Source organism: Artemia franciscana, chromosome 15, assembly GCF_032884065.1.
Source record: "Artemia franciscana chromosome 15, ASM3288406v1, whole genome shotgun sequence".
NCBI classification, from domain to species: domain Eukaryota; kingdom Metazoa; phylum Arthropoda; class Branchiopoda; order Anostraca; family Artemiidae; genus Artemia; species Artemia franciscana.
The window spans coordinates 5,611,210-5,637,629 of record NC_088877.1 but is presented as its reverse complement, the minus strand read 5'-3'; the positions used below and the strand labels follow the sequence as shown (position 1 = coordinate 5,637,629).

The following is a 26,420-nucleotide window of genomic DNA, read 5'->3' as shown; positions in this document are numbered from 1 at the left end:
ACAACAACTTATGCTATTACTCTTTATGTATTGATATTTGCATTACATTCCCTATTAATGTTTCTATTGTTACGTCCAATATTTTTATCTTTTGTTCCTTTTTTTGTCAGTGTTCTGTCGCTTTCTATTATGAAAGATTTTCAATTTATAAATAAATAGCTTATGAGCTTCTTGGTAGAGGCGAAATTTTACATACCTAATCTAGACATTATTATACATTTCAGAAAATAGTTTGTTATTCAGAAAAGTTTAATTGTTGTTCGCCAAATATCAATTCAATACCCTGAATATTTCAATTCTGATTTACTTGAACGAAGTTCAATTTACTGTGGGTAAAGTTTCTGATATTCCCTAACTTCTACCACAAGTCTTCTGCGTGTGTTATGTTCTTCCCAAACATGTCTCGTTCAAATTTAGTCAGAATATTAAGGCTTGCAGAACTTGGCTCAGCTGATGGTTTAAGTCCCCGTACATAATAAAAAACATCTTCAAGACAAGCCTGAAACAAGATAAAAAAAATATAATGCATGTGATGAATTTATATATATATATATATATATATATATATATATATATATATATATATATATATATATATATATATATATATATATATATATATATATATATATATATATATAGGTAGAGGAAGTACACTTCTCAGAACCCTGTCAGTTCTTGGAAACCGGCAAGAAACCCAAAACAAACACAAATTACATTAAATAGTCGAGTGAAACTCTAAATGAGCAAAAATTAACATAAGTAGGGCTCAAAACCCCTGTGCCTTCTAAAGACTAGAAAATTGGCCCGTGTGGGGCATTGAGGATCGTAGGTTACCTCTACAAATCCCTGAATAGCATGCAATTTATTGAAATTAGGGGGGGGGTCCTGGAACTGTACATGGAGCCTCTCTGAAGCTTGGCCCTTTTGAGGGCTCTGGGTTTGTGTGAGGTTAGGAGGATCACAAATTCCCTTTCAAAATCCCATTTTAAAATATTCATGGGGAGAAGTGGCCGCTAGCATGGAACTCTTTGAGATTGGGAGCCCCCCTGAAGGGATGGTATGGGGGCCTCCAAATGTTTGCACAAAGGGGCAATGGGTTTGCAGTTTTGTAGCAAATACGGTACATTTTGCCAGAAGAAACAGCATGGGAATTTTTGTTTGAGTTTATACGGTAAATTTTAGTTTATAAGTTTTTTTTAGTTTATACGGTTTTGTTTTGTCAGATGAAACGATATAGGAATTTTTGTTATTACGGTCAAGTTTAGTTTATAAGTTTTTTGTTTATTGTAATACGGTTATTTTTATCAGAAGAAGTGCATTGGAAATTTTTATTTATCTGTATACAGTCAATTTTAGTTTATACATTTTTTTAGTTTATAAGGTTATTTTTGTCAGAAAAATCGTCATGGGAATTTTGGTTTAAGTTTATATTCGGTTATTTCAAAAGATGGTATGTGAAATTGGTTTTCCAGTTGAGATTAATCAATTTATGCCTGTTCCCGAGAACTTTCCATGCTTGAACGACTGGTTCAGTCTTGTGTCTCAGTTTATATTTTGGGAGAAGTCAAACCCATTCTTGGTAGATTACAAAGGCTCTCGGATCAAAACTAGTCTTCCGTAAGCCTGGTAGTACGAAAACCCACGTGGGTGATAATATATCCACGAGATGTCCGGGTAGTGTACACGTAAAACCCTGCACATAAGCAAAACCTTGCGTAGGCTCTGTCAAAACAAGTGACAGTGATCCTCAAAGCTAGGCCATCCACATAAGTAAATTTTAGACGTCATTGAAAAGGTCGGTTGAATTTCCATGTGTACTGTCTTGAAAAAAAAATTCTTGAAAAACGTCTTCAAAAACGTCTTGAAGAATAAAAATCTTGAAAAAATGTCTCGAAGAATAAAAATCTTGACGAAAAAGTAATATCTCGTAGAAAATAGTTTTCCGTGAAGGGAGGGAATTTTTCATGGAACTTGAGCCAGATTTACAGGAGTTATTTGAAAAGCAATCAGAAAAAAAAATTTAAGTGAAAGCAAGCTGTAAAATTAAAAATAACAGAAATTTTGTCATGTATAAGGGGGCTGCTCCCACTCCTCGGAGAACGGCTCCTGAAACATCCTGAAATACAAGAATCATTTAACTAGAATTGCCGTTTTAAAAGTGTTAAAGGCTTCAAAGAGCAAGATATTGAAAAGGGGGGCAACCTCTTCATATACGGAATGGTTTCTATGAGTTTTAACGTTGTTCCTTACTTTCAGTTACAAAAGAACATTTTTTAATGGAATACTGAAAAAGATTCAGTTTTATTAATTTTTGAGTATGTCATCTTTAGTATTGGATAAACGCTAAGGTTTCTTACTGTTTTAAAAAGTAGAGGTAAGAGAAAGGGTCAAAATTTAGCGTAAAGAGCGAGGCGTTGAGGAGGAAAAGCCCCTTTCATATACGGAATAATTTCTGTTCGTTTTAAGTTTTATTGTCGCTCCTTACTTACCGTTACGAAAACTTGTTTTTTTTTATTTAATTTTTAACCTTAACGCAGTCTGGATTTGAGCATAAATCTAACTAGTCAAAAGGAAATAGTATTGATACCACAACAGAAAGAAAAATATAAAGAACCAGAAATAGAAAAAAGCGAAAGTTAGAAAAGACAGTTTCTAACAGTCCGAAGTTCGAATTAGCTAGTAATATAGAGCTAGTGCATATAAAGGGCGCGTTTAGATACATGAACCTATAAGGATATTAACATGAATAAAGTTAAATTTAATGTTTAATCATAACTTTCTTTTACTCCTTTAGAGCCAAGTTTGTAGTGTATAATTTTTTATTTTTAATCACAGTTTAATTTTATTTCTTTAAAGCCATATTTCTAGAGTTAATTTTAATATTTAATCGCAGTTTTCTTCTACTCCTTTAAAACACTTTTTTTATTATGTTTACAATACAGTTTTTTTTAATCTGCAACTTTTGAATTGAATATTAATGCCAAGTGGTGCACATATTTTTTCCTAGCAAAATCATACTGCTAGAAATAAATAGTCTCTTCTTAGGCAGAAGCCCATTAATTAATGCTGTTTTCTGGTGACGAAAAAACATATATTCTGCAATATATATATATATATATATATATATATATATATATATATATATATATATATATATATATATATATATATATATATCATGAAAAGAGAAATCACCAATGCAACAGCACAAACACAAAAAAAAAGAAAAAAAAGAGAGACAGAAGGAGAAAAGGAAGACTGTTTTCCTAAATTAGTGATTAATATAGACCAGCACTTGAATGAGGCCTTAACCCTACTCATCCATAAAATCACATAGGTCAAACAGCATAGCCACACACAATCAACCATAAAGAATAATCCATGGACAGGCAGTCATGTCGTCAGTAAGTATAAGTCGTCATGTATGTATCTATATATATATATATATATATATATATATATATATATATATATATGTATATATACATAGATATATCTATTGCAGGGTTTATATATATACGCTTTTTTAATAATCAACGCTTAATTCCTGTACTTACTTTTGAAATTTCTTTTCGCGGACTGTTTTTTTCACAGCCAACGTTTATGCATTTTGAAACAATTTTTGGGGCATTTTGAAACAATTATCTGTAACTGGAGCTCCATGAGCATTTCAGCTTTAACCTGGGCCAGAATGTCTACCACTAATGAAAAAGAAACCGGTCTTAAAAAACAGTTCGTGGTAACGTACTGTAGTAAGGAGCGACCCGGCTCAATAGTAACCAAAACTCTAAACGGAATTTTGATACCAATAGTTACATTAAAAGAATCGCATTTTAATGCTGATTTCAAATATATAAGTTTCACCAAGTTTAGTCCTACTCATCAGAAGTTGTGAGGTCTAAAACAGCTAATTTGGTGAATCCTTAACTTTAGTAAGAAAAAACTTGTTCCTTAACTAGAGTTTGGTATGCTTAGATGTCATTTAATGTTAATTCAACTTGATAAGCCTGATAAAATTTGCCCTATTTTAGAAAATAGGGGGAACACCCCCTAAAAGTCATAGAATCTTAACGAAAATCACACCATCAGATTCACCGTATCAGAGAACCCTACCGTACAAGTTCCGAGCTCCTATCTACAAAAATGTGGAATTTCGTATTTTCTGCCAGAAGACAAATCACGGATGCGTGTTTATTTGTGTTTTTTTTTCTTTTCCCAGGGATGATCGTATCGACCCAGTGGTCCTAGAATTTGTGAGAGGGCTCATTCGAACGGAAATGAGAAGTTCTAGTGCCCTTTTTAAGTGACCAAAAAATTGGAGGGCACCTAGGCCCCCTCCCAAGATAAGTTTCTTTCACTTTATAATCTTTCATTTACTAGGCATGAATCCTGCGAACATTAAAATCGGTGATTTATTCCTAGCCAAATTTGCGGGCTATCCCCTCTGGCCAATTCGAATCCTAGAGGTAATGACGACGAATACCGGATACTGCAAATTTGCTGTTTTTTGCTACGGCAAAAAAAGGGGCTGTTCCCTCTTCAACGCCCTGCTCTTTGCAATAAAGTTTGAGTCTTTCTCTCAACTCTAATTTTTAAAACAGTAAAAACTTTAGCGTAAAGAGCAGGGCATTGAAGAGGGAACAGCCCCTTTCATATACGGGATAATTTCTGTTCGTTTTAATGCTGCTCCTTACTTTCAGTTAAAAAACTTGTGTTTTTTATATTCAATGCCTAGGAAGTCGCAAGCAACATTGGCGAGAAATTTTTACTAATTTAAAGACCATATTTAGCCTAGATTCAATAAAACTAATTAAGTGAAAAGCAAAGCATTTATTACAAGCCATAGTACGGGCTTTAATTTAACGTTTTTTCAAAAATATGCTGTTTTCATGTTTAACTTAATGTTACTTAAAAATGTACCGTTTTAGTATTTAATTTAGTTTTACATGAAAATATATTTTATCGTTTGATTTGACGATAACTGAAAATGTATTATTGTCAAATCGTTTCAAAAGTCATAATTGTTGATATTTATGTCGTTTATTTTTGTCAAAGCAATTCAGTAGCTTACATTAACTATATTATAGTAGCAATAAATCAGACTTCAATCTTATTTAGTGGAGCATTTCTTATCCTTCTTAACGCCATTTCCTTTGGATCATCAGATTATGACAAAGCAGCCAAGATATATAATGAGCAAAAGTATGTTCTCCTTGGATGGCATAAATTATCAAAAAAGCAGTTTATCGTCGGTGCAAAGACATGCATTGAGGCGACAAGGCAACCTGAGAAAGATCCATGAATAGATTCCCAGAGTTAAAATCACTGGAGAACAATGAGAGGATCTTATTTGTATTTTTGCCCAAAAACAGGCCCCTTTCAAGAATGAACATAATGACATAATGACTTCAGTTGAGAAACATGGTTCAAAGTGTCTATATTTGTCCAATCAATTATCTTTTAGAGTGAAACCAGATTTTAACTTCAGTCCGGATTGGTGTTTATTCTTCATACTATTATTCCAGGGGATATTATTTCAGGGATATTTCAGGGACCCAGAAAAACTGAGTCAGGGTCTCTCAGATCTTTATCTGATATCTCTGTATCCCAATCGTTTTCGCAGATCCTGTAGTTTTGGCCATGAATAATTTTAGGTTATGCCAAGGGACAATTCGTGTTTCAAGTAAGACGTTCATTTATTTTCATTGCTTGAGGTTGAAAGGTTAGTTTAACCAGTCCCCTTTGACGTCTGACATTGTCATATATGTCAGAATACCATTCTTTGCTTTCCCAAAATTAATTTTATGAGAACAAGAAAACTCTTGTTAATTTTGCTGCAAATTCCTGATTAAGATTCACCAAAACCTGTAAGATTATTATCCCTTTTGGGTTTTTCCATCATGTTAATTCATTGGGGGGTTTTAATTCACTCTGACTAGGCCAGAAAATTGTTTAATTAGATGGGCACGGTCATTTTCTGCTAACCTTGTGGAATTCAATTTTTCAAAACCTCAAATATTATGCTTGTGCCCATTTAACCCAGATCATTCTTACTTTGCAGTGGAGACATGTTGGATATTGAAAGATCAGGAGAAAAGCTGTGGAAGCAATTAATTCTTGCCATTGAAAAATAATTTATCCGTAAATTGAATTGGATTGGGAGCTATAAAACACTGTGTCGGCCCATCGCGTTACTAAGATCCCCTTACGTTTTTGTACATATACTTCTGAAGCTCAGTACCCTACTAGGCATGATATTGAATTGCGAATTGAAAATGGAATTCATTGGTAATAAAAGTGGATTATTTTGCATCAACTGTGTTGGACTGTATATCCTGAACCCTGGTTTGATTAGGAATTGAGTACTGAAAATGATCACCACAAAGGTATCTACCAAAGAAATTTCGTAGAGTCAATATTGGGGGTCCAGGGAAGCGGCGCCTTAGACCAGACAGGGGTGCACTTTCTCCCCAACAGGTATTAAATTCGTCGTACCGAAACTAGTAATAATATCAGTGCATAGAGAATACGGGGAGAACCCCAACGCTAAGCCAGTACTGGCACATTTGGGACTTTGCCACATACGCATCCACCAACAAGACATTACAACGAAAGTAATTTAATTTAGAAGCTGTGACGAGAGTGACTGAACCCCGTTTTCTAAAAAGGTAGGATCAGAAAAGGGTCCTCAAATGAAAAAGATCAAGTTTTGTTTCAGCTTTATAGCCTAATCCTAGAGAAATCCTGAAACTATAAATTAAGTACCACTCCCTTTCACATAGGTCAAATAATTTACACGCACAAAAAAGGACAACTAGTAAACTAGTTCTTACTACCTATTATGTTTTATTTCGATCTGACACCTGCCTCTCATATCTGATGGCAAGAATTTAGGAGTATATACTTGCCTGGCCCATAAAGAGATTGAAACAGATTCGTATTTCCGATCATACAAGATCGATCTTGTAAAGTACGATCATACACTAATATTTCTCAAAGTCAAATTTCGCTGGTATTTGATAAGGGTGTGTAAAAATAAAATGTTTTGCAATACTATTAATTTCATTTTAGAACTTAATTTAAAATTATGTAATAGAATAACTGACCTGTTTTGACACCATAAGATACGCCATTATAAGTGCGGCACTTCGATTTACTCCTTGATCTCCCAGTACCAAAACCTGACCGTCTTGTTTTCTTGCCTTAGAAATGAAAGCCACGGCTCCCTAAGTAAGAACACCATAAAAGGACATTATAATCTTTATTAGATTATGCAGTTCTGTGTGGGGCAAACCAAAAAGCAATATTGTAAGTCCTTTTTTTTATCGTTGTACAAACACTCGAAACTGAAAAATGCTTTAAAAGGCAGTCTTGTTTATTTACCATCGGAATGCGAGACATGACTTTATCAAGGATAGAAGACACATTACAACCATTATCAAATTTTGGAATTTGCATTATTTTGAGGCAAATCACTAGACGTTACCTCCTCACCTTCACAACGTAATCTTAATTAATCTTAAATAATTTAATAATTAAATAATTAATCTTAAGTCTGATTTCAATTGCTTCTCGAACTACTTGCTTTATGCCTAGATCATTGCTAATAATGGCAGATTCTTCAAAAAGTATTTTGTGGCTAGAATTTTCAAAGACATGGCAACTTAAACCAGAATCAAAAGAAACAGAAGTAATATTAGAATTCAGAGCTTTGGTGATATCATTCTGGTTTAAGTAGCCATGTCTTTGAAAATCCTAGCCACAAAATACTTTTTGAAGAATCCGCCATTATTAGCAATGATCTAGTCATAAAGCAAATAGTTCGAGAAGCAATTGAAATAAGACTTCAGATTAATAATAATATTTCCTTAAATAGGGATTTAGGAGAATATTCACTGAATGCTCTATACACAAATATAATTAAAATGACCTTACGAAATATTATAAAAAAAACCAATAGATATTAACACAGAACCTGTCACAAATAGACCTATGACGTCAGCAGTGAAAAAAGGCTAGGCTGGCATTAAAAACGTGTTTTTAAATCGTTTTCTTTCATTTCAATGAATTGCCGCGTTTCATAACAATTTATTTTTCAGTCCTGGTTGAACTTCGCTGAGGTAAGGATGCTGGGACTGTTTTGAAAAAATGTTCATTTTAGTTTTATTGATTTTATCCTCTTGTAACATGTTTTTTCTTATTTGTAGTGCCGAGGACGGCCCTTGGACATAGGGCCGAAATATTCATTCTAATTTGTTTACCACTGTCTTGAGAAATTCCCTATTGTTCTTCTTGTTTTTGGTGTTTATGATGGAAAGTCAGTGTGGTCTTCGTCGTTATTTAAGTAGAGCTGACAACCCCCATGTGTCCTCAAGACCAGAGCATAATTTGAAATCTTCCGAAAACAAATTTATTTTAAATAAATTCACTTTTTACTTCAATAAATAAAAAAATCATTAAGACTTTAATAAGTAAATATCAGTATGTGTGTATTAAACTGTCAATGCACATTCTTTAGTTTTACACTTGGAAGATTATTTGACTTCATTTCTGCTCAGTAGGTTTAGTTTATAGTAATTGTACGCTTGGAAGATTATTTGACTTTATTTCTGCTTAGTTTTGGCTCAGTTGGGCTCTTTACTTTTCTTTAAAAAACTTTTTGTGTGGAAAAGCTTTTTAAATTATTTTCTGTTCGTTTCTTATTAACATTGTCTTTTTTATGGAAAAGCAAAATATTATTTTAGATTGTTTTGGCATTTCTTTTTATATGAATCCCTAGTTTTAAGTTAGAGTAATCTTTCTAGCAATTTTTAATAACATACACCCTTTTGAAAATCTAGACACAGCTAGTATTTTTTAAATTAGTTTCATACCTCCCAAATTTGATCTGAAAAATGAGACTTAATACTATTCTTCAAAAATTCTATCCATATACTTTGTTAACCTGGATACAATCACCTTGTTTTGATTTGTTTAAATTGTAAGAGCTGAAGTAGTAATTGTAGCGGTCCTGAAAGGTAAAACTCATTTAAAAGTCGCCTGACTTTTCCCTGAATGACTTTTGAATGACTTTTACCTGAAAGGTAAAAGTCATTCTTTAGATATTACTGAGAATATCTTATTGACAACCAGCATACAACAGGTTTTTTTTTAAATTTAGTTTTAAGGAAAAATTTAGTATTATAGCGTGATGGGTAACAGCAATTCTAGTAGTAGTATTAATACTATAAATATAGTGCCTTATAGCTAGTTCAAAATTCGCCACAGCTTACCCTCAAAGGTCTAACTTGGTAATATAAGTCATTCTTGAGATATTGCTGCGTCACCCTTTCGACATTATACATGCTCACAGTTTGCTTTAATTTAGTTCAACATTCGTCTAAATATTCGTGGAAAGCTTCACCTTAATACCCTTACCTTGCGTAGCAGCAATAGTTTTTTTTTCGTTTAATTGAAAACTTCCCCTAAGCATTCCCTAAAAATTTCAACCTAATACCCTTAGTATCGTTAGTTACAATAAGCGTTGAACTAGTATTAACTAAAAGCATACACATAGCCTCTTCTGGCTAGTTTAAAATCCACCGCAATTTAACCTGACAGGTTTAACTTAATAATTTGAGCCATTATTGAGAAGTTGCTTTAGACAATTTGCCTCACTTGAGAAAATAGGGGGACACCCCCCTTAAAGTCATAAAATCTTAACGAAAATCAAATCATCAGATTCAGCATAACAGAGACCCCTGTTGTAGAAGTTTCAAGCTTTTATTTACAAAAATAAGCAATTTCGCATTTTTGCCAGAAGACAGATCATTGATGCGTGTTTATTTTATTTTATTTTTTTTTCCAGGGGTGATCGTATCGACTCAGTGGTCCTAGAATGCCACGAAAGCACTCATTCTAATGGAAATTAAAAGTTCTAGTGCCCTTTTTAAGTGACCAACAAATTAGAGGGCACTTAGGCCCCCTCCCACGCTCATTTTCCCCAGAGTCACTGGATAAAAATTCTGATATCGCCATTTTATATACCATTGTCGAAAAACCTAATAACTTTGCATTTGCGGATGACTTACTCCCCCACAGTCCCAGTGGGAGGGGCTGCAAGTTACAAACTTTGACCAGTGTTTACATATAGTAATGGTTATTGGGAAGTATACAGACGTTTTCAGGGTTTTTTTTTTGTTTTGTTTTTTTTTTGGGGGGGGAAGAAGTTGAGGGGGTTATGTGGAAATATCTTTCCATGGAAAAATTGTCATGGGGGAAGAGAATTCCAATGAAGGGAGCGCAGGAATTTCGAGCATTATTTAAAAAAAAACAATGAAAAAATAAATATGAAAAGTTTTTTCAACTGAAAGTAAGAAGCAGCATTAAAACTTAAAACGAACAGAAATTATTACGCATATGAGGGGTTAACCTCCTCGTAATATCTTGCTCTTTACGCTACAGTATTTTTAGTAATTTCAACTATTTATTCTACGGCCTTTGTGATTTAGAGGTCATTCTTAAGGAATTGGGACAAAATTTAAGCTTTAGAGTAAAGAGCGAGGTATTGATGAAGGGGCAAACCCCCCTCCCCACATATACGCAATAAAAACATATGAATATAGAAGTTTGTTACGTAAGTTAAATCGTAAGTTCCGTATATTTCTTACTAACAAAACGTTCGTAAAAAATTAGAAGTTCTAATTGCCATTTTAAGTAATCTAAAAAACTGGAGGGCAACTAGGCCTCCTACCTCGCTCCTTTTTTCTCAAAATCTCACGATTAAAACTATGAGAAAGCCATTTAGCCCCCCCCCCCAAAAAAAAATATGCAAATTTCCTTTTAATTATTTATGTGCGGAGAGCCAAGATCAAAACATGCATTAATTCAGAAACGTACAGAAATTAATAATAAGTTTTTTGCTTTTGAAAAAAATAGAGTTAATAGAAAGAGTCAAACTTTAGCGTAAAGATCGGGGTGTTGAGGGGGAAAAGCCCTTTCATACACGGAGTAATTTCTGTTAGTTTTAAGTTTTAATGTCGCTCCTTACTTTCAGTTAAAAAAAACTTGTTTTTTGTGTAATAAAATAAAAAGAACCAGAATGAAGACAATAGGTAGCCGTTTTCAAAAAGTATGCCTCCAATAAAGTTTGGTTCATCTGTGATGTGAGATTCAAAAGAAAAATTTAGGGCACAATCGAAAAGAGAGGTAACAACAGCCCTTTTAATTGTGGGGGTCATTGGATTTAAAATGTAGATATCTGTTGTTTTGTGTGGGTCTTCTATAAACTATAAAGTCTATTTTATCAATTCTACGATTAATTAATACATTCAGAAAGTTCAATCTATTTGCAATTTCAATTTTTAGGGTAAACTTTAGATTTCGGACATATGTCCGAAGGTGATTTGGAAATCCCCTAAGTTTATTTTCCCAATAATTCAAGAGTGATATTAGATCATTCATGTAACGCTCCCAAAATATGTTTAAAAAAATATAAATTTGAAGCCCAATTTTCAAGGTGTTCTACATAGATATTCACTAATAACCCAAATAGGGATGCCCCCATTAAGAGTCCCTTTATTTGTTGCTAAAAAAATTACTGGACTGAAAATGCATTGAATGCTTATTACAAATTTTGGCTAGGGACATTAAAACTACACAATCTGCTACTGTTGTTTAAACTTCGATTAAATGATAATTTTCTTCTATTTTATTTTTTAATAATTGTTTGGATATTGCCATTTGAATATTAGTATACATGAAACTATGTTAAAACTACTTTTGTATTTTCTGAAATGTGTACATTTTTAAGTTTTTCCACTAAATCTACCGAATTACTTATCTACGAATTTATGGAATAAAGCAAAGGTTTGAAGGCTGTACGCAGCCGCTTTCCAATTCTGGAAGCAGAAGCTTTCGGACATGATACAATTGGCCTTAAGGGAATACCTTACTTATGTAATTTAGGTAAACCGTAAAATTTTGGATAAAAGCCACCACGGGGAAAAAAATCTATTGTACAATTGTGTGGTGATTTTACCATGTTGTTTTAGATTCTTTAATTTGGTTTTAATTTTATTTGCAAACTTATCAATATGATCGTTAGTCATAGTATATGTATTTTTGTCTTTGAAGTGTGAATGAATTTATTTTCACAATCTAACGTATCCATGACAAGTGAATTGCTTTTGTCTGCTTTTGCTATTATAATAAACGGGTTTTTGCGAAGATTAGACAATATTTTTATGGCTTGCGAAATCCCTGGTGTCAAATTACTTGGAAATAAAACTCTTTTTTTCTGCCGTAAAGGGAGTTTAGAAGACAAGATCTAACTTCATCTGGGCTAGAAATAGATGTGTAGTTTCTGTGCAAAGAGGATTCTAGAGAGGAAACTAACTTTTCCACAGGAACTTTTCTTTGAATCTCTCTTCTAGAGAGATTCGTACCTCAGACTTTCCAATTTCATATAAAGTCGTTCCTTAGGCAAGCGAAAATCCTGACTAAACAAATTCCTTTCCAATCTAACAACCAGAGAATAATCAACCGTGGACAGATCTTCAGATAAAAATTTTTCCAGAGATTTACTTTCTGAGAAAATATTATTTATTTTTTTTTGTAATTAATAATGTGGACTAAGGTTTTTAATCGTAGTGTCTGAGTGAATTGCGCTACTTTCCAGTTATTTAAATGTAATTCATATCTTAAAGATTTAATGAGGTTTTTATTTCTGCAAGATTCCAAAATTTTTGTTGATCGATAATATTAGCGCGTTTTTTCATAAGCTAATGAGATAAAAGATATCATAGGTCAACCGCTCCGCATAAGCTAGATGTAAATAGCGACGAAGACCACACTGCCTTTCCATCATAAACAACATTGTATTATTCCACCAAAACAAGTTCATGTGGCAGATATAGTTTCCTCTCAAGAATCCTCTTTGCAAAAGAACCACTCATCTATTTCTAACCCAGAGGAAGTTAGATCTTGTCTTATAAACACACTTCACGGCAGCCAAAAAAAGTTATACTTTTCCTTCTAACTTGACGCCAGAAGTTTGCACACAAACTAAATTGTATGTATTATTTATAAATGATTTTGAAATCATGAACTTCCTAAACTCTGGTAACGATGTAGCTGCAGTTACTCGCCAGGGTTTATTACTCGCCGGGTTTATCAAATACCACGTGACTGTGTCAACTAATATCTTGCTAGAGCCAATCACAATTTAGATAAATATCTACAGCAGCACAAAGATGACATAACTAATGTTACAAATATTTCTTTTGATTTTGCTTTAAGAAGTCATAGTTTTGATATTTGACTTACCTGACTTAACGCTCTTGCTCAGCAGGGTCGGCAGCGTAGAAAGAGCTGGTTGACAACACCGTCAGTCTTCTCCAAGTAGCCCTGTCCAGGGCTAAGAATGGGGACTCATTTGGGTTGATGTTGCGATTGAGCAGGCGTTGGTTTATTATATCAGCCCATCTAGTGCGTGGCCTTCCTCGAGGGCATTTCCAGCCATTTTCCGAGGGATTGAAGTCTAAGATAATCCTTGCGGGGGTACTTAGTGGGAGACTGAGTAGGTGGCCGTAAAAACTTAGAGAGCTGGCTTCTCCTTGGGTAGAGAGGTTCGCCAGCTTGAAGGTCTTCAGGATCTCAGTATTGCGGATCTTTTCATACCATTTGAAGCCTTCAACTCCACGAAGGGGTCTAGCCTGAACAGGATCAATTCTTCTTAGCTGTGTTTGGGTTATCGGCTAGGTCTCAGATGAGTACAGCATCATGGTTGAGACTGTGGCGCTGAAAATTCGGGCTTTGACATGGTGGCTAATTTGCGGTTTGTGGAGGACTGCTCTCAGGAGTCGTCCGAACACAGAGCTTGTCTTGGCTGATCTGGCTGAGATTTCGGCATCAAGTGTGCCACTTGAGCATATAATTGATCTGACATATGTGAACTGCCTTACCACATCGACAGCTTGGCCGTCGATCTCAACAGTTGAAAGTGGTGCTGACGCGATATTTTCTATGGGCACGATCTTTGTTTTCTTCCAGTTAATTTGCAGCCAAACTCTAGAGGCTGTGGAGGAGAGCGTCTCGATTTCAGGCTTAAGTTGGTCGAGACTGTCACTAAGGACAGCTACATCGTCCACGAAGGCAACATTGGACAGAGTCCTCCAGGCATAACTGATGCCGAAAGGGTGGGTATGGTACGCCTCGCTCAGGATGTGGTCAATGACGCAGTTAAACATTTCGGGTGCAGCAGCGCATCCTTGCCGTACTATATTCTGTATCGGGAAGGAATAAGAAAGCTTACCGTTTACCAGGACGGCGCTTTCCGTGTTGCTGTAAAGTTCTTTGAATAGGCTGACAATCTTTGTGGGTAGGCCCGCATTTTTCAGGATTAGCCAAAGAGACGATCCGTCAACAGTGTCAAAGGTAGAGCGAAAGTCAATGAAAGCTATGTAGGCTTGTTTGTTGAGTCCCACTGTCCTCTCAACGATCTGTCTAACCGTGTGAATCTGCTCAATTGTCAATCTTCCCTGCATGAATTTGGCTTGTTGGGGGCGGCACAAAGCATGTAGAAACTCGTTGCAGGTTGACAGTAGGGTGATACCGTGGTAGTTGCTGCAGTCCTTCATGCTGCTCTTGCGCTTAATGCTAGCACAAGGATTCCGTTCTTCAACTCTGATGGTATAACTTCAGTGCGCCAGATTATTATGAACACCATCTGCAGCCAGAGTATCATTATAGGGCCGCCTGTTGTGAGTAGCTCAGAAGTGATGCCACAAGTGCCGGCTGCCTTATTCTTTTTAAGTTTCTTTACGGCCGATCTGATCTCCTTAAATAAGATCACCGTCAAGGGTAGCGGTAGCTTCTGCAGCCGCAGCAACAAGCCCTGGGTCAATGCAATCGGGTGGATCTGAGTTGAGCAGTATGTCGAAGTGTTTCTTCCATACACCAAGACATTGTGGCTGATCGTATATGGTTTCTCCATTCGCTGCTTTCAGGCTTGTGGACACCATGGTGTGTTGGCTAGTCAGCTCACGCAAGATCTTGAATGTTGCGCCTATGTCTTTCTTTTGAGCAGCTTGCTTGAGCTCAGTGGTTTTGCCTTCATGTAAGTCTTTCTTGTCTTTTTGAAGCATAGAGTTGCGCTGTTCTTTTAGCTGTCTGTAGAGTGTCATATCTCCTTGTAGTCTCGCTCGCCGTCTCTGCTCGATCACTTCGAACGTCTGATAATCCTAGCCATAAAATGCTTTTTGAAGAAACTTCTCTTATTAGCAATGATTTAGGCATAAAACAGGTTGTTTGAGATGCAATTGAAATTAGAATTAAATAAATAGTAATATTTCGTTTAAATAGGGATTAGGAAGAATATTCATTTAATGTCCTATATACAAATTTAATCAAAATGATTTAGGAAATTATATTAAAATTCCAGTAAACAATACCACTCAACCTGTTATGGACATACCGAACTTCTAGGCTGGCTGCCAGAAAGACAAAATTAGCTTTAAGTGCTTATTTGTAATTTTTTTTTATTCCATTTGAATGAACTGTCTTTTTCCCTTCGCTTAATGTACCAATCCTGGTTGAAATATCCTTAAATATTGATGTTAGGATTATTTTGAGAAAATATTTTAGTTTTAAAAATTGTATTTTAATGTGAGCTCTTTTTCGGTTTTATTTTTCATTTGTTTTGCTGAGGACGGACCTTGGATATAGGGTCGAAATATTCATTTGAAGTTGTATTCCTCTGCCTTATATAAAAAAAATCCCTATTGGTCTTCTTGTTTCTTATGCATAATGTCTTAAGAGACAATAAAACACTCAACAAGAATCTAGTACTGAACTAACATACGAATGCTAATACAACAAACATACACAGAACGTAAAATAATAAAGCCCTGCTTTTTAATGATTACTTGGCAATGTTGAAAAAAAACTTGATTATTAAAACAAGAGCTATCAAACCTTAATAGTCTTCAGAACTTCATCATCATTCGTCTTGTCGCTCCACTTGATTGTCAAACACGTCATTCCAGGAAGAGCCAGTACTGGTCGAGTATCTCCTATTGTTAAGAGATGTGTTATTCCAAGTTTATGGAGAACCAGTGAATTTGCTCCCTGTTCGATTCTTCCTTGCCAGAGGCCGTCATCAATGATGGAAGGGAACCAATTTAAAGCGGCAAGTTGCTCCTATTAAAATAATTTCAATAAGTAAAAACGCTAGAGTTTTATTTTTGTGCAATGTTAAGTCTTAAAGCTGAATAACGACCCTTCAATTTTGGACAATAGCGTGAATAAGGCAAATAGTGGTACTAAAATTAAAGCGAAATACCACACTGTTTTACATTCATTTTAGGGACCGGTTTCATTTTAATACAAGCTATTGATTCGTAAGGATAGAAAGTTGGAATCTTTCGAAATTGACCTATGCGACCTACATGGCTCTTTACTTTTCAGGGAAAAGTAAAGAGCTATATGAAAACTTAAAACGAACAAAAATAGAGTCCTATAATTCAACCTAAAGACGACCAAAAACTTTTAACAATGAATAAAAAAGAAAAAAAATGAACTGAAATAAAGATAAATAATCAAATCAGATGTAAAGATAACAGATACTGATATAGATAAGCCCCAAAAAAGTAAAATTTAAAATGAATAATCAAGTAAAAATTTCAACGGATAGAAGTTACCGCAAACAGGAGTAGGGCTATTGCTTCCACTAAACCCTCTAGACAGTATTGTGTCATTTTGGCTTTACGGAAAACCAAATGTATAACCGTGCATCGACAAAAAAAATAATTAAAAATCACCTAAATCATACAGACGACTGAAAACATTTAATAGAAATCAACTGAACGTCTAATATATAATAATATAAATTTCTGAAAATCTCAGCAGTTAAAGTTTCTTTCTCAAAAACGCAAATAACGCAATACCCTTTTGAAATAATCAGTTTAGTTTCGTTAAACCCCATATGTGGTGTATTTTTATCAGATGTTTCTTCTTTAACAAAATTGAATTTTAAAAGCAATCTTTTTTCAAATTTTTCAAAACTTACTTTCATCTTTTCAAAAGATGCTGTTTGAGCACCTTCTTCTAAAGATGTATTCAAAGGTAGAAACTCATTATTTTTAAACAATCAATTTTAAATATCTAATTTAGACACAAGTCCGGGAAATTAAAACATCATATAAGCTTACATTTCTTTTTTAATTTTTTTTAAATTCTTCTATTTGAGGAAATACAAAAAGTGGGACAAGCTTTGAGCTCTTAACAGTCTGCAAAGTAATTTTATAAGAATTAGAGGATTTATTTTTGCCATGATTTTGGCAGTTTTAGTCCATGATTTGGTAATTTTTATCAGTTTATATTTTCATACCTTATGTAAGGGTGGAGAAGTCTTTATTTATTTTTCCAGAATTGTAGAAGGCCAGCCTGCTCGCTTTTATTAAACTAGATTGATAAAAATGGATACCAAATATTAATAATAGTCTTTTGGTAATACGTAAAATTTTAATAATACAGAATTTAGATGCAACATTATATCAATAGAATATATTAATAGGATAATAAAGAATAAGTTTAAAATTTTAATAATATTGGATTTTGGGTGAAGGGGAGGACGAATGCTATTCAAGTGAATTGATTAAAAACTTTCATAATATTGTATCTATTATGGGGTGGAACTTCCATCCTACTAAAACCTTGAATCGACGAATATTGATCAAATATCTTATTGTGAAAATCTTACTGAATTTTATTGTTTAGGTGTTTTCTAGATTTATGGAGTGGATTGGTTTGCATAGTTGCCAGATATCTTAGTAACATCTTTTATTAAACTCTATTTAGGAAGAGTGTCTAAAGTTGAATTTTTTTTTTTTTTTTTTTTTTTTTTTTTTTTTTTTTTTTTTTTTTTTTTACATTCCAAATATAATTTGAAAGAGCGAACCATGTTGCATTAATGGAACTTCTCGTAGAATCATAACTTAAAGATCAGAGTCGAACTATGGTCGCGTGCTGCGTACAACATTCAAGTCTTTTATTTGAATTTTTAATACAATGAGAGTATAGTCACAATTTTTCCTACGGAACAGACCTTCCAACTAGAATGATTTTCTTTAAGAAAAAAAAACATAGGAAGAACATTCAAGGTTACTTAAGCTCATTAGCCTTAAATGTTAAATCGAGAAGTACCTTGACTTCTAAGGCTATCTATAAGCATATTCAATATTATTGTGGCTGAGTTAAAATTCTGTAGGTATAACAATCCATTTATAACCAATGCAGTGTCTGGTCATAAAATGACCCATAACTTAAAATGGTATTCACGTGATGGTAATTCAGCAAACCTTATTGATTACGTTATAGTAAACCGAAAACTGCTAGGATCAATACAAGATACTAAGGTATATAGGAGTGCTGTTTCTGATTTTAAAAGTAAAGATCACCATCTAGTGGCGTCTACGGTTAATTTATAGCTGAAATTTTGGAAGGGTAACTACCTCCTGGGAAGTTGCGATGTTAATAAACTCCAGAATGGGAATTTGAGAAACCCATTTCAGGAGCAACTGAATACTTAACTTGAAAGTTTAAAATTTGACAATATGGAAGATGGTAGGAATAATAAATAAATAAAAAAGAATTTTTTAAGCTTCTGATGGTGTCTTGGGGAAGAAAGTTAGGACTGCCGCAAGGAATATTAGTGAAAAAGCCTTATATTTAATAGAGAGAAGAAGTGGCTTGTACAAGAATTATTTGAGTGATAGATCATTTGAAAACAAAAAGAATATTAAGAAAGCGGAGAAAGCATCAAAATATGAAATAAGGAGGTGTGAAGTGGAGGCCATATATAAAATTTCCGAGTACCTGGACGATACAGCTAGACGGCATAATAGTAAAATACTGTACTGGCATGTTAATAAATTGAGATGGAATAGTCAATCCAGAATTGGCGAGTTAAAGATATGAACGGACCACAATTAGTGATAATGAGATAGACAGAAAATTTTGAGAATGCGCTAAACCGAAATAGAGTTGCAGGAACAGATATAGAGAGACTTAAAAAAGTCTAAAATACCTTGGACGTGAAGGAAGATTTGTTTTGTGAGGAATAATTAGCGACTATACTAAAAGAATTAAGAAATAATAAGGCTCCAGCTGCTGGCAGTGGGGTAAATGAGTTTCTTATATATGGTGGCTCTGAGGTTTCGAATAAGCTGCTGAAGATTATGAATATGATTTTTGAAAAAGGTGAAGTACCTAACGATTCTAGGAAAACCTTGATTAAACCACCGTATAAGAAGTGTGATAAGAGTGAGTGTGGTAATCATCGGACAGGAATAAGTTAAGATGGAAAGTTGACGTTTGGCAGCGAAAAGATTAGTCAGGTGGGCTGCTTGACATACCTTAGTGGCATTATTAGTAAAGACGGTGGAAGCAGAGAAGACGTTAAAAGTAGAAAAGCCAAGGCTCAGGGTGTTTTTCCCAGTTAAATAAAAAGTTTGGAAGAATAGAAATCTAAGTCTGCAAACCAAGATTATAATATTAGAAGGTATAATGATGACAGTGGCCAAATATGAATCTGAAGCCCGGGTGCTCCAAAAAGCGGATGAAAATATCTTGGATGTTTTCCAGAGAAATTGCCTACGGATTGTTGTGGGTATCAGACTGAATGACCGTATTTAAAACAGAAGGCTGTACGAAAAATGTGGTTCGATCCTGCTTTCTAGGGCTATACTGAAAGAAAGGTTGAAACGGCTAGGACACGTTGTGCGGATGAAGGGTGACAGATTGCCGAAGATTGTCCTTTTCGGCCAACCATCTAGGGCTAAATGGAAACTAAGTCGTTCTCGTCTTGGGTGGGAGGACATCATGAATAAAGATTTAACGGAAATGGGAACTTCCTGGGAGGGTGTAAAAAGGGAGGCTTTGAACATATTGGGATGGAGGAGGAGCAAGCGTATATGTGTTGGCCTCAAGCGGCTTGATGATTTGGTGAGTTGTTACTAGTAGTAACAGTAATTACTACTTTGTTATTAACTGGAAAAAATTCCTGAATTGTTTTGAGGTTAATTTATATTGTTGTTTACCTCTAAAGATATACTTTTTGCTAATTGTTGTTTTTAAGAATTCTACGATTATTGGAATAGGCCTTTCTCCCTGGGTATTTTCACCAGTGCCATCTTTATTTCTTAGGTAGATTGGCCCAACATCTATAGTATTAATTTTTTAGCTCCATTTTTTATTTCGTATCATTAAGATGCGTACTAGGAACTAGCTGAAAAGGGGAGGGAGCTTTGCGCAAGCGACTTATTGTGCCCGCCGGTATTAAATTACCCGTAAATTGCTGGGAACAGTTGAGGGTGTCATTTCATTTTCCTTGTTCCTATGCTCCTTCATTCAGTATTTATTCAGCGTTCAGTGCTGATGGTTTGGACGACTGGATTGCCCGTCTATAGTGTTGTTCTGAATTTCGTAGAAAATAGTATAAAAAAGGCTTCTCTCCAGATATTATGGAACATATGTCTGAATTTCATACTTACACCCTGAAAGTAATATACACTCAAATATCACATATTCAGCATTTTACTCACAGTTACTTAGATATGCAAGGGTTTATAGTAACTATATTGATTTTACAAATAAATGTAAAATTTCAAGCCAAAAATTGATTTTAAGAGGTTTATTTTGCAAATAAATTAACTTGGCAATTTAAAAAAATTTAGTGTTCATTATAACGATCTTTAAAATAAATACCGAAAGAATTATCTTGAAATACTTAGTGAAATCTTTGGTTGATTTTCTTTAGTTACGCTCCTTTGTAGTTGTGTCCCTGTGTCCCACCTGTGAATATAGACATATATATATATATATATATATATATATATATATATATATATATATATATATATATATATATATATATATATATATATATATATATATATATATATGTATATATATATAACTACGTAAAAATGTTTTTAACTACGTAAAACTTGTGAATATACAACATTCTTTGCATATAAATAGATTGTCAGGTTTACCGACTCTTGAACATGCAACATATAATTGTCCATGGAAAAAACAATCCCAATTCAGATCTATACCTCATTATTCTAATGATTGCCTGACCTTTGTTGATGTTGACTGCTAATCAAACATTCCCTGTGTCCCCGTCGTCATTTATATATCCCCCTGTGCCCCCCGGCGTCACCGTTGTAGGGGGACGAAGCTTCAGCACACTTTAATGCATGTTTACGAAAAATTAAGCAAAGAGAAATCGGGTTTTAGTTTCGACAAAGCAGTGAACAAAAAATAAATTATGAAAACAAAACTACACTGTAACTAAAAAAATTAAAATATTCCGAATATTTCGGCCTTACGTCCGGGAGCTTGTCTCAACGAAAAAAAAAATACAAACGATACAAAAAAAGAAAAAAAAATGTTTTTTTCAAAACATAACACAAAAAAACAACCAAAAAAACCCACGACAACTAAACACACTAAAAAAAAGGATAAATAATTAAGAAACAACTCACATTATAAACAAAACTCTCAGCACTGATTGTAATAGCTTAAGACAAAACCAAAGCAAATATTTATAATGAAACCATGGGTCTCTCTCCTCTGCAACAATTGGTGCATAAATTGGAATCTATTAAAAATGAAAATTATATTTAATTTTAATTATAAAGTTACAGTGACTATAGTAGTTACAGTAATAAATAGTTATAGTTACAGTTATAATAATAGTTACAGCTACAGTTATAGCAGTAATAATTATAGTAGTTATAGTTGTTATAGTAATATAGTAAAATTATAGTAAATATAATTTTCACTTTTAATAGATTCCCATTTATACACCAATTGTTGGAGAGGAGAGAGACCCATGGTTTCATTATAAACATTTGCTTTGGTTTTTTCTTAAGTTGCTACCATCAGTGCTGGGGGTTTTGCTCATAATGTGAGTTGTTTCTTATTTATTTATTGTTTTTTTTTCGTGTGTCGTGTTTTTTGTTGTTTTTTTTTCGTTTTTTTTATGTGTTATCTCATTAAAAAAAATGTTTCTTTTTTGTCGTTTGTATGTTTTTTTTCGTTGAGAAAGGCTCCAGATATGGGGCCGAAATATTCGGAATATTTATATTCTTTCAGTTAAAGTGTAGTTTGGTTTTTATATTTTATTTTTTGTTCACTGCTGTGTCGAAATTAAGACCCTTTTTCTTTCTGCTTAATTTTTCATAAATAGAAAAGCAGTGTGGTCTAAGAAATTATTTAATGCATGGTTAATTTCTGCAAGATAGGTGGTAAGTCTGATGGCTATTTCTTTTTCGCTAAGGCCCGAGTGTATGCACAACAAATGAAAGAGCACTTTTATTGCATTCAAGACGAAACCTCTCGTGGTTAACTTTTTTCCAGTCTTTTATATAAAACGACTTTTTATCCTGCTGTTTAGAGGCATTAAACGAATCATTTATTTTCAAATGTATTAGAAGGTGATCCAAATAAAAGCCATTACTAATTACCTTGACAGTTTCACAGGGGAAAGATGCAATAAAATGATCAAGGTTAGAAGTCGCTGACAGGACACCTATAAACGTGAAAGTTTCTGTTTTTGTGGCAAATGAGCAGTAAGGGGGGAGAGAATTCAGAAGGAGTTGTGTTCTTGGCGATGAACTATCTTTTAAGTCACAATTATGGTCTACTGCGATCACAACTTGAGCATTTGGACGCTTTGAAACTCTCTTGCTAAGAATCGCTAGCCTTTTGCAAGCATTTATAAAATTATTCTCTGATTGCAAAAAGCTGTAATTAGTTGGCAGGTAAACATTTACACAGATTAGGTCCAAAAATTCAGCAGCACTAAAATGATCATTGAACTCAAGGAGATTGAGGGGGAAATTGCGAAATGATAGCTAATCCGCTTGAAGGTCGGCCACGGCACTTGTCCATTTTTGCTGGATTAAATAAGAGATAAGAATTCTGTGAAATGTAGAGTAGATTTTTCCTTTCGATAAAATATAAAATGTTTTTGTGGATAAAAATGTTTTTGCAGAAAAATTATTTCATTTGTACTTAAAATTCAGAGAGGACTAGGCCTTTGCCAACCACTTCACCATTGATATTCTACGATAAGAAACTTAAGGCTCGAGCCATTATGCTGACTTAACTTTGCTTAAAAGTCCTTAAGGGGAGACTGGACATTTGAAGCTGTAACATGTGATCTGCACTATGCACATATCTTAGGTGTTTGACAAGGAGGTTGTCAAACAAGGAGGTTTTGGAGCTTGAATGACCATGATCACCGCAGACTGCGCAAATAGCTTCATTTTTGCAGCTGATGGATACATGACCGTAACATTGACACTTGAAACATCCCTCAGGGAGGGTGAGATACTCAGCTACTTTGATCCTCTCATAGTCTATGACTGGGGGGATTTTTTATGGCCTTCATAAGGTCAACTTTGGTTTCAAATTTCAATCCAAACGAGCGGGTATTGCCAATCTATTTTGAACTGACACATTTCCGAATCAGTGCGCAAAGTTCATCGTCATTTATATTGCTGGGGACATCGAGCAAATAGAGATTTATAGCAAATATATATATATATATATATATATATATATATATATATATGAGAAGTCCCTTTCTATTATTTATTTATTGCCTTATATTATATTGTATAATATAACATACACTATAAGACATAGCTATACGACAGGCTGACATCCTCAAATTCTTGTTTACCCATTATTTACCAGTTTTATTTTTAGACGGGTAACCTTCACCTATGATCAAGTTCAACAGGCTGTCACCTTCAAACCCTTGTTTACCCATTTTTATTTGTCTGCCCGTATTTACCTCGAGCGTTAGATAACCTTCAACCTATAGTCAAACTTAAAGCTTTAATTTATTACAAAACCGGACCGGAGAGGGCGACCCATAAAAGCGAATGTTAGAACAATATTCGGGGAATTCTGATTCACAATTTCTGGACGACAGATAGATATAACAGCCCTGCTACTTTGATTTGGCTTATCTACTTTCCTCTTGGATCATCATTCTTTCTTGGATACTAACTTTTCAATTAATACGAGGGACAGCCTGTCATGTGTATTTACAAGATTTAACGTAAGTTTTTTATTTCCAGATTTATATTTCTTCGCGTAAGCAAGGATTTTTCATCAACCAGAAAGAACTCTCCAGCTCAACTTCTTTCCACTTTATATTTCTTTACCTGTTTTTTACATACTCCTTCTCAAATAAAGTTCCTTGTTGGGAGAGATTGTGACTTATAATAGGCCTTAGGAAACAGATAGACTGTTGCCATAGTAGATAGAAAAGTGAACCTATTCACACGTTGAATACTAGTACACGCTACCATAATTCCAAGCACTAGTATTTGCTTACTCACCCCATAGGGTGGGACCTCATATATATATATATATATATATATATATATATATATATATATATATATATATATATATATATATATATATATATATATATATATATATATATATATATATATATATATATATAGCCCATTATGTCCGCTAGATGTTGGAGAAGCGTCCAGCTGAAAGTCTATTGACACATTGAATGATAGTTGTAAAAGGTTAAATCCTGATGATTGTGCTGTCCAAAGAAATAGCCTTGCATTCAGAGGGCAACAAATGTGTCACCCTTGTAACCCCACAACATCAAAACTTTGATAGATCAACAATATTGTGATGAAGATAACTCGCACAAATAGTTATGAAGGACAGTTCGTTTGTTAGAGATTACAAATATTAAAGAGTTAGATGTAACTAGGAAGAAGATTGTTTAATGTGAAATATTGAATCATACCTGTAAAATGATTGATTGACCAGTTAACATATGAGGGGCTCTTCTTCCAACATCGGCTATTCCACCGATGAGACAAACAGGGTCCAACTTAAGCATCTAATAAAAAAAAATTAGCTTCTAAATTTGATTTGATTAGATACAACGATTTAATATACACTAAACGTAAACTAAACACATCATCATCGCGTATCATCTTTATTTCGGTGATAAATTATTAATATTACCAAGAATATCATCTTGACCACCAAAGCCAACAGTTTATCACTAGTTTTACCAAAATTTGTTCCATCCCGAACACCATCATCAACAAAGCTTCTAATACCTTCAGCACAAGCGTCTTAATCATCGTTATGTCTCCAAAATCTTATACGCTTACACATGTGATTCATGAGTGATTCAAAAGAAATGTCGGTTGTTAATTTGGAACTGTTTAAGCTGCTGGAACGCATTAGGCTTAGAATATCCTAAGCTTTCACAAAAAAAATGTTCAGCTTCCAGTGAGCGTTGGCACAATCTCTTTCAATTCTAGCCTTGAATGAGTCTACAGTGGCTGCCCGGATGTTCTTTTCTATCAAGCCATTCTGCAGTGGCACAATTCCGACACCGAAAATGTTTTGTCACCCTCTTCTTCCAGACCAGGCCAGATAGAGTTTTCTGCTGTGGCAGAAAGGGTGGTAAAACTTTTCTAGAGCTCTAGCATCTATTTTAAATTGCGGGAATGCCACTGCCATTCCAAACTCAAGACGAGGATGGCCATAGGGCTTACGTAGCTTCTTTACCACGTATAGTTTTCTTATGAAGAAATAAACTTTGAACAAAGTGCAACAAAACGATTTTTATGCCATTCGATAGAGAAAACTCACTTACTAACATATCTGAAATCGGCATCCCTACTCCTAAGCGAGATAGATGAAACACACCCTTAGCCTACAACGTACAGGGTTGTAGACTAAGGAAGTGGACATAAAAATGGTCCATCACAAGTATAAAACGATGTTCTTTTTTTTGGAAAGTGGGAGGTGCTATCTCCAAAAAACAATGACATGTCCTTTTTTTGCGAGTAAGGTGTCCTTTCTAGGGGTTACTTGGTCAATTACGAAAAAAGGAAAAAAAGAAACTGGAACCTACAAAAACTGACACTTATGCTATTGAGTGGCAATAAAGAAAAAAACAGAAGCTATCAACTTCGTAAAAAACGCAATTGGAACATAAACTTGATTCTAACCTCTTGACTCTCCTTGATTCTAAGGTTCTGCTTTATTTGCCTGATTCTGCTGAAGATATAATGTGCGTGCCAGAAAAAAGTGGGTCTTTCGTGGTAACTGCTTATCAGCAACATTTTTATGTGCTATTTATTTAAGAAAAAAATTACTCATTTGCTTTAAGAGATTCATTTGCATTGCCAGTAAGAAAAATATATGTATTTCAGTTTTTCCACCAAAAATTGGCTCTTAGCAAAAATAAACAAATCAAATATTTAATTCAAAAATAATTCAAATGTCGCAAATATTTTATTTGCACGATGATTCCTTGTCCATCACTCTTCTTGTTTCTAATCGGTCATGATAGAAGA

The 26,420-nt window shown here is 34.2% G+C and overlaps 1 protein-coding gene across 1 annotated transcript in view; it reads right to left on the bottom strand.

The window, feature by feature from the left end:
- Nucleotides 1-231: 231 nt before the first annotated feature.
- Nucleotides 232-26,420, bottom strand: part of LOC136035972 (serine/threonine/tyrosine-interacting-like protein 1) — a 62,443-nt gene continuing 36,254 nt past the window's right edge. Inside the window, exons 3-6 of the mRNA XM_065717871.1 lie at nucleotides 24,848-24,943; nucleotides 15,958-16,182; nucleotides 7,110-7,229; nucleotides 232-499 (exon numbers count right to left, since the gene is read on the bottom strand). Of these exons, the coding sequence (XP_065573943.1) occupies nucleotides 359-499; nucleotides 7,110-7,229; nucleotides 15,958-16,182; nucleotides 24,848-24,943 (582 nt within the window). The 3' untranslated portion in view covers nucleotides 232-358. The remainder of the gene's footprint in view (nucleotides 500-7,109; nucleotides 7,230-15,957; nucleotides 16,183-24,847; nucleotides 24,944-26,420) is intronic.